At 39.8% G+C, this 9,823-nt stretch overlaps 1 protein-coding gene across 1 annotated transcript; it reads right to left on the bottom strand.

Annotated features, from left to right (window-relative positions):
• Window positions 1–1,884: 1,884 nt before the first annotated feature.
• Window positions 1,885–6,895, bottom strand: LOC134616304 (Golgi reassembly-stacking protein 2-like). The gene is made up of 10 exons (XM_063461058.1): window positions 6,717–6,895; window positions 5,910–5,990; window positions 5,598–5,801; window positions 5,435–5,521; window positions 5,212–5,342; window positions 4,761–4,893; window positions 4,370–4,496; window positions 4,151–4,258; window positions 3,657–3,779; window positions 1,885–3,251 (listed from the first exon to the last, which is right to left on the bottom strand). Exons 1-10 carry the CDS (start codon window positions 6,777–6,779, stop codon window positions 2,977–2,979), a joined length of 1,332 nt encoding a protein of 443 aa, XP_063317128.1. The 5' UTR covers window positions 6,780–6,895; the 3' UTR covers window positions 1,885–2,976.
• Window positions 6,896–9,823: the final 2,928 nt, after the last annotated feature.

Below are 9,823 nucleotides of genomic sequence, written 5' to 3'. Positions count from 1 at the left end.
TTACAGGCTTTTATTAAAGCTTTTTTTTTCCATTTCTCAAACACAAATTTCTTATTATCTATAGGAAATGTTGTAGCCTGAGCCCATTTATTCAGTCAGTCTCTCTTTTAGCAAAGCCTTTAATAATTATCCTCGGTTACATACAATTCCCCAAGCTCATGTGCTTCTTTTGCAAAACTAACCACATTCTTACTCATTGCAACACATTTTGCACTTGTGATGCACAACAGAAACCACAGGTGGCAGAATCAAAATATTTTTACAGTACGGATGTTTTTTTCTTCCTTTCACATGAATCAAGGTTGCTTACACTTGTGGCTCATGGTGTGATGGTATTATATGAGCTGGATCAGAACGCACAGACTGAAAGGCGAATTGAAAATCAACAAGAACTTAAGAGGAGGGACGATGACAAGGCTACAACAGAAAACAGACGTTTTTATAAAATTTCAGCAGAAATGTAATTTGTTGATGTATCCATTTTTTCACAGACGTGTTTTCATTTAGAAGAATTTTCCATTTCCCCTCCCAATACCAAGTGTTTGCAAGTCTTATAAGACACAAGCATTGCTCTAGTAAAGATGACTTGTTTTAAATTTAATTCTTATAATTAAGTTGCACAAGACTGTAAAATGTGTAAACAAATGAGATTGCAGTCTTATGAGACCAGCAATGCAATGTATATTCAACATGTATATTATCAGAAAGAGAGGTGCTATTTGAAGAATTTACAGGAAAATTCCAAACCAGTAGATGTTTGAAAAAGGTGGAAAAGGTTTTTAAAACTTCATTTTGATGCAATTAGCATGTTTTGTGTGTGTGTGTGTGTTTTGTTTTTAAGCATTTTGATTGGGGATTAAATACTAGAGCCCAACTTACACAGTTTTAACACTGATACCAGTTGCACTGAACAAACTGTGCAACATCAACACTCAACACCTTTCTTTTTTAACTTTTCACTTTTAAATGCTTATAAACGGCGATACAGATAGATCAGCAAACAGGTGGTATAGCCTGATGATGTTGGTCTGCCGATGAATTGGTCGAGCTCTGTTAAAAATGTTCTGTTTTTATGTCTCCATAACTGAATTAAAGCTAATTTAAGTCATGCTTCAACATAACTGTCCGGAGGTGTTTCAGTGGTAAGACTTGCTTCTAGAAGGACCTTGCTTTTGTCTTGTTTTTCAAATGAAAATGAGAAAAGTGGGATAAAAAGTACAACCCAATCACAGCAGATTCCCAGCGGTCACCATAACGTTTTCTGCTATTAAAGAGTACAGTATTAATAGGAGAATCTTTAATGTTTACTGTATACAGATGTTTCACTACATCACTTTTGAAATATGAAAAAAACTGTTTGATCACTGTGACACGACCACACAAGGCTGAGCAGACTTCACATTTTTGATTTTCTGATGAGGTGTGTGACGAACTAGAAGTAGTGGGGTTTTTTTTGTTGCTGTTGTTTTTTTTACAGGTTGTGTGTATGATGTGAAAACTGTTTTGATGATCAGGTGTTGTCTGAGAATTATGAAAAAGTGTATCAAATTTTGAAAGACATGTTTTCTGGTGCATTTTACTGCAATCTTTAGCACCTCTTATATGTTTGCTTTACAACTGAATTATTAGGCAGATGTAAATTTCTTTTGTTCCCCAAATATTTATTCTGTGGGTTTCTGAAATGCTGCTTAGATGCAGAATATTGAATCTTCTAGCTTCCCATACACAAGCCCTGCTGCACCAATTTTCCATAATACCTTGTTTGTTCTTGTCTTTTCTTTTTGGCCATCTTCATCATGTTGTTTTTGTCTATCTGGGACATTGAAAGTGCAAAGTAGCTTTCACTAGTAGCAACAAACATTGCACAACATAAATTAACACACAAAGGCAGCTGTTAAAATTAATTTGGCTTTATTGCGTGCCCTGTACATACTGCAGATGTTCTCAGAAAGTTGTTACAGTGACACCTTGTGGCCATATTGCAGCTCTGCCACTCCACTCAGACCATGCCAGGAGATATGCTCTGCATTAAAAACCTCTCACAAGTTTAATGTATCCAGCAGCAAGTGCACACTTTACTCAGTAGCTCGCGTTTCTGTAAACCTCTGTCTCCTCTGGCACGGCCTTCGGGCTCTCACTGTTCTCTGTGTTGTTGAGATCGTATGAAGTACAGATTTTGGATATACAAGGAGACACACAAGGGGAATAAATTTTAAAACACAAAGGTGGTGCAAAATAATGCAGATTCATTCATTGGGTGGAGACATACAGCAACAAAAAAGGAATACATATGACTCAAATTAATCTACTGACTGGTGGTTCTATTAACTAATAAGAAAAAAAAAAGATACAGGTAATTGTTGGTTGATCACACTCAGGATTTGTTTACTTGTTTATTCAGCAGCACAAACATTTCTTTTCTTGGGTTTATGGTCTGATTTCTTCCAGTATGGTGAGTTCAATTCTGGACTGGACTAATTCATTTAACATCTAACTTCCAGCTGTAATCCCGGTTTTTATCTTTATTATGTTGGCAATATCATCCAGATCCATTAACATAAATTGTTATATAAAACTTAAACAGAGGTTTGATATACAAGAAAGGCGAAAATCTCAAGAGGTCTTTGCCTTGTCTAACTGCGGAAGTGAAAAGTAAACTACAAATGAATGAGTAGACTTCATCTTCCTCAAGCAGTAGCTTAGGCAAGCTGCAGTGCTAACAGTTCCTCTGCGTTATGGCCATCAGGCAATACAGACACAGCAGTCAGACCAGTCTACAGGCACTTTCCGTTCTCTGCATCCTCCTTCGCTCCACACAAGCTTCCTTGCCCGTGAGCATGCTGACCTCTGTGTCTGAATTGATGCGTCTGTTCACTCTTGGCCAAATAAATAGAAAACATGGAGAACGACAGATGGAAGGATAAGCCAAACCAGGTGTGTTTGAGTTTGACGGGAAGTGGAGTCATATTTCCCACGTTATGACGACGTTAGTGTTGTTTCCGTAGGTGCTGGAGATTCCGTGGTGTTCGTGGATCCTGCCTCTGTGGGGGCTGTGGCTTCGGTGGCTGGATTAATCATGTGTGCTGCTGTGACAGTAACTGAAGCTGGAGGGGCGGCAGTGGAAGTTGGCAACATGGGAGTCAAACCCTGAGAGAGGACAGGAGGCAGCTGGGAGGGCAGCATGGTGGGCAGAGGAGGCAACGTGGCCAGATTTGAAAGGTTCAGGGGTGGGAGTGGAGCCAGAGATGGCACTGTTGAAGACAGATAAGAAAGGATAACTGAGGTACTGTGCCTCCTTCATGTTAGTTTTTTTTTTTTTAAAAACTCAAGTTAACTTTTCAAACACAGAGCATTTTCACACTTCACCTTCTTTTCAGCTGCTCTGTAGAGATTTGGAGAAATAAAGGGTCACAACCCACGCTGGCATGAACATGTTTATACCATCAAGATCTAACTACAAACCATCTCCTGATCACACTCAGCTGCCTAAATGCAACAGTGCATTTTGCTCACTGAACAGACTTGAAGCAGTTTACCCACAAGACTTCTTTCCTGGTTTGGTAGTAATTAAATAATAATTCATTTTCAAAAACTAAACTGATCCTTTATTCCATAAGCTTAAAAGCAAAGACTGGAGTAAAGTCTTCATTACCCACCTGTCATCCCTGCTGGTGGCTGTAAGGTGCTGCCGCCTGCTAGTGACACACCACTGAGATCTAGGACTGGCAGGTTGGGAAGGTTAGGGAGTGCTGTTAAGCTACCTGGGAGGGGTATCAGACCTAGAAATGCAAACACATCCACACAACCACCATAATCATTCATGTTCTTAGACTTCCTCAGTCTTATGTACACTGCTCTCCAGAATGCGTGCAGCTTTAATGCAGTAAACCACTCTAGAAGGTAAAACTAGGCACAAATCACAACTAAAAAAACAAAAGAAAAAACAAAGCACCATTGCCACTGATGTGAGCAAAAAAAAGAAAAGGCTCAGGGGAGAAGAAAGGGCAGGGGGTAGTTGATGAGGTTTTGTAAAGGAAAGTCATTCTGAGTGTGGGAAACGTCAACATGAATATGTTCACTGAATGTGTATAATGTGTACACAAAGACTTGTGTCTTTATTGAGGAAGGGTGTGAACCTTGCTGAAATCACCTGGTAGCGTGGTGGCTGGGTTCAAGCCAGCAGTGGCAGGATTCAGCGGAGGCAGAGGGGTGAGTGAGGGGTTAGTGGAGGTGGGCAGAAGAGGGACTGTAGGCAAACCTGAATTGGAAGAAGAGAGACATTAAACATTAGATGAGAATATTCCTGCCGTGTATTAAACTTAAAACTGGTGGATTTAACAAACGTCTGTGAGTGAAAGTGCAGACATACCTGTCTGTAGCTCGCTGGGCATGGTGGGCGGGGCTGAGGAGCTGATTGACAGGGCAGACAGTGACCCTTCAAGGCCAGAGGGAACTGCAGGTGCAGCAGGAGGAGGGGTGACTGCTGAAAGTTGCACCTGCAGAAGGTAGAAAATTTCATTGAATCTATTGAAAAACATAACTGCTCTCTCCAACAGGCTGTGTGCATGCTAAATGAAAACAAACACTCAAATCCTTCCAATGCCGTACCTGCACATAGACCAAGTAATTTAAGCGAGTGATAGTGGGTATCAATTTATAGCCCCACAAACTCTAAGACACAGGTACAAAAAGTTTCAACAGAGTCATACTTAAGCAGCTTTAAACTGCCCTGTTTTTTAAATAAATGTGTACATTCTGACCTCAGTAAATCCGTCTTTCAGTGGACTGACAGGCTCACTGGAAGAAGTTCCAGGGAAACTGATCTTCTTCCCCTCCTCAAACGGTCGGGTGGGAATCCTGTGGAGGTATCCATATCCAATCCCACAGCCAAGGCTAGAGAAGGGGAAAAGAACATTGAGAATATAAACAGTGTTCTCCAGTGAAAATCATTTGACATCGACCTGGTCTGAGACCTTTAATTTACCACCTTTATCCTCATGTTTTAAAAAGAGATTTAAATCTGCCTTTTTATTTATTCTAATTTTGGCTCATTTGTTCCCAGAAAACAAGGACATCATCATTAATAAAAAAATAGCTGACCTTACTTGGCTGATAATATTTATGCATTTCCATTTTTAATCATGTCAGATGCAAATAAATAGGACGCTTATTTTGAAATTACACAAATTCCAACAGGAGTCTGTGTATTACCTGCCCTCTCCTCCCCAGGCAGTGTTAGGTGTAATAACCACCTCTCTGCAGTTGTCAGTGTCTGTGTTGTACACATACAGTTTCAGGCCCTTCCCCTCGTGGCTCTCTATTAGAGAAAAGAGGTCCTCGGACTGCAGAAACAGGAGGACAAGAAGGTAAATCATCAAGAACTAGTAACATTGAGTGACAGCAGCAAGAACCAAGATAAGTATGGGTAACCAACCTCATTCATAACAGTATCGGCTCCAATTATATAGTCAGTGTGTGGCCGCAAGCCAGCAAGAGCTGCTGGGGAATTAGGCTCCACTTCCTATTAGACACAGAAAAATTACTGCTGTATCACACAGACAGAGATGGTGCAACACACAACCTTTGTGGCTACCTACCAGGACATGCCACACGTTCTCATTGGCTCCCTCAAAGCTGCAGAAGCGAATGGAGACACCGAGCAAGCCCTGACCCCCCCACAGGTTGCTGGGGGTCACCGTGGCCTCCCGCAGCTCCAGAGTCTTTGAGGAGTAAACTAGCATCTTCACTGGTTTCTCGACATGGGCTTTCAACAAGTCCTTCAATGTGTCGTTGTCCTTGTTCTGCAGAAAATGAAACAAACATAAGTAGAGAAAGGGGCAACTGTGAACTGTAGCCTTCCATAAGGCTCCTATTTCATCCTGCAAGCTGCAAGTGCTGCATTTTCTCACCAGTCTGGTGTTGTTGATGGAGACGATGAAGTCAAAGAAAGGCTCCAGCCCTGCCCGGTGCCCAGGCGAGTTCTCTTGAACCTGTATGAAAATGAGGGATATCCTCAGCTGCTAGGCTGTGATGCTTTATTGAAATTCAAGTCAGTTTCCTCTAAATAAATCGTGCTGACCAACATGCAAACTAGTCATGACTCAACTGGCTTGAACAACTTCTAGGATACAAAGACGTCAAATCAGCCTTTGATCTGAGTTACCCTGTATACAAATACCACTGTGTGAAAACCATAATCAGGATGGGGGTCAATCCTACTCTGAATGACACTCATGCTATCAAGTCTAGCCTCTGTGTTTGCTATTTTGATATCACTGTTACCACTACTGGACGACAAATACTAAATGCTCATTTTAGCTCACTAGTCGATTAATCAAAGGCTAAGCATATGTAAACATGGTAAAAATAGCCCTGCGTACAAGATAAGTGTCTGATAACGGGTCTATTACTAAAACTAGCTTGGCAGCTGTCATTCAATTTAGCTACGTAGCATCAACTAGCCCTACGGTTTCTTTGCTTTCAGCAAGCATATTTAACTAGCTGAGCAGCAGGCATACACAGACACCGTGATTAAAGATGCGTGTTGGGTTGACACAGCTTTAAACTACACATTTCCCAGACGTGGTGGTTTGCTGGACTGGAGGCCCCGGCAGTCATCCCCGGCCTCAAGTCAACACATACAACCGGGAATCCTTCGCCTCAGACCGGAGGCTAAGCTAAGAGCTAAGAGCAGGCTATAGAAGCTACAAACTCACCCGGAGGACGTGGTATCCCTCGGAGCCTCCTCCCGGTATCTCCACACTCTGCGAACCGCCCATGCTTTTGCTCTTTTAAGGCCTTTTTAGTTTGGTTTATGGCCGCTTGTTACCCAGCGAGTTAAGAATCCTTAGTACTTCCACTCACCGGGTACACGTCGCCAAACGACAAGCGAACTGATGCGCATGCGTCATTACGTGGCAGGAAACAACGCCTTTTCAAAACTTTGAAATTCCTGTTGGTAATAGCTAATTAATATTAACAAGCCTCTTTAATGTCAGACAGTAAAAACAACAGCAGCACATAAAATCCTAAACGAATATTCGTTCACATTTAAAAGAAAGATAAAACTTCAAAATGACTGTCACATATATCTTGCCTTTTTAATCTTACTATTTTATTTTATTTTAATCAAATTACATACATTTAGAGTTATTCAGCACTTTTAGTTGCCTTTGTATGAAGTTGTACGACTAGGTTAAGAAACCGGTCCTCATTTAAAACTTCTTCCTATAATCTATCTCTGTTACAAGTCTCTTATCAAATGCAGGCAGCTTTCATGCTCTGCTAGTTCACTACACCTAACCTACAAAAAGTCATTAAAAATGTACCTGTAAAAATCTTTGTGTGCAAACTGGTTCAGTGAAAGCGAAATTCATTATCTTAAAACAAACAAACGGAAAGCAGAAAAAAAGCAATCGAGCAAGAAACTCACACCACTGATTCATTTAGAATTATTTAAAATAAGTTCCTCTTACTTGTGTATAGCCTGCTCACACATAATAAATATTTAAATAAAATAGACTGAATTTTGCTGTTTGTTGCTATATCTATCAAGGTATATTTTGTAATACTTTGTAAAGTTCTTAACTATGGTTCATATTGGCTCTGTCACTAATCTTCCATATCCTCAAGATGTGTACTTACACAATTTGAAGTAATACACAGTTGCTGCTTCTTGAGAGCAAACACAGATCCCACAAATGTAAACATTCCTCAGCTCTAATCATTCACATGTTCTTCACACGTCCATCAGTCCACTCATGGTTCTCTACACCAGGGGTGTCAAACATAGCCCCCGGGGGGCCAGTCATCCAATCCAGTGGATGTTACTGATTAAGACCTCCTCCACCGCCATTCATACTGCACCAAAGTAATTAATCAATAGGTGAATAAAGATGATCAAAACACAGAGAAGTTCCTGTTTCTGTTTTTTGTGAATGAATGTGAATTAGTCATCTGGGCAATGAGCTAACAGAATTTTTTTTGTAATTTTACACATTTATTGATTTGTGCTGACAGATTTCTTTCATTTACAGCATTTCTTCATCGTGCAGAAAAACTGAGATGCACTGTTGAAATTGCACTTTTTAATATTAAATATGACTAAATATGTAGTTAAACGTCTTTACAGTGGCAGAAAAGTTTTTTGGTTTTTTTTGCTTGTTCAGCCCGCTTAAGATCAAAGGAGGCTGTATGCATGCCACAAGCTTGGCCATAACATTTCCTCCCATCACCCTCAATCGCCATTTTTGGTAGAGCTGTAAATAGCTTCATGCTCCCCGCCCATGCGAAGAAGGTTATTCCCTGTTTCTCTCTTATAGAAAGACATGTAATCTTATTGCAAGGCTCCTCTGTCTCATACACATTAAATCTGACATGCACTCAAAAAACGTCATAATTAGAACAGAGCTGGATGTTTTCTAAATGGCTCTGCTAGTAAATTTCATATAAACTGGGAGCCTCCTCTAAATTACATCAAGACTTCTTATAATTCTTACGCATGCAGTGACACTCTGTGGATAAATACACTGGTAATGCACCGTGCTGTAATAATCTTTTTATGTTATATTGTTGTTGTTTTGTTCATTGGTTATTTCACTTTATATGCACGTTTACATATTCATGCATGTGTAGCTTCTTTTGGTTTATGTTATCGTGCAAAACTGTTAATAAACACATTTTAATTACATCATGAATTTACTTCTAATGTAGTTTTGCATTTCTGCATTAACGTGAATACATGGACTGAAAAGTGAGGTCAGTCTTTACCCCTGAAGCTACTTTTCTATTGTTACACAGAGCTGCTTTGAATTGCAGTGTATAATGAAGCTTTTTATTTCCCAGCCTTTACAGGGCAGAGGGCAGTGCTTTTGCTTTGGAAGGAGGAGTGCTTTATTGACTTTAGCTTACATTATTGCCTTACTTACAGGCTAGTGGTGAGATCCACATAACTGACACTTGCTTTTATCTTTTACTGTCAGTATTTTTTATAGCTTAAAGTTGATCGTGGCAGTGATGCTTGCTCATCCGAGCTTATTTTAGCACTTGCCATGTAATAATTTATGGTGGCTCAGTAGTCAAAAATATTGACATAGTGTTTCTCCCTGAAAGACAGTGCGTCTCCTTCTAACACTGCACATTGTTGCTTTTAAACCATAACAGATAATGCTCTGTTTCCTGTTCAAACCACTCTGTCTGTTGTGTCATACTTCCTGCTGAAAGATGTGAGACTTAATAAGTGACACTTCCATTCACAACAGCCGCCTCGCAGCGGGAAACTCTTAAAGCTTTAATTTGAACAGAATGCTGATGCCTTGCCTGTTAGATGCTATCTGTCTTTCTCCTGTAATACATCCCAGCATATTTAGTGAAACCAGTTGAACTGGCACGAGCCAGAGTCATGCAAATGCTAATGTAAAACCTAGTAAAAGCTTCCTTCTATATAAGTAGGGTTATGAGTTAGTCTAAGTCTAGGGCCTAAGCATTCTCATACTTATGTTTTTATTTGTATATATTGAAATTCCTTCAATTAGAAGGAGCACTATTAGAAGCCCTTTTCATAAGGTATCATTATCATGTGCTGTGTGTTGTGCCAAAAAATGATTGCCTGCCAAAAACTGATTTCCAATGTTTCTGTGTATTTTTTATGTGTAATATCTTTACGTATGTTGGAAAATAGACTTCGGTGAACAGGGTTTACAAAGGGGTTATATATAGAATTAAAAAATTATCTGTTTTTCAAGTATCTTTATAACTGTGTTATTGTACTTACATTATAACCAATCCGGTCCTTTATCCCCACTTAAAATATTTTTACTGAACT

Source organism: Pelmatolapia mariae, linkage group LG18 (assembly GCF_036321145.2).
Source record: "Pelmatolapia mariae isolate MD_Pm_ZW linkage group LG18, Pm_UMD_F_2, whole genome shotgun sequence".
Taxonomy (NCBI): Eukaryota; Metazoa; Chordata; class Actinopteri; order Cichliformes; family Cichlidae; genus Pelmatolapia; species Pelmatolapia mariae.
The sequence above is the reverse complement of the archived record's forward strand: the minus strand, read 5'-3'. Positions and strand labels throughout refer to the sequence as shown.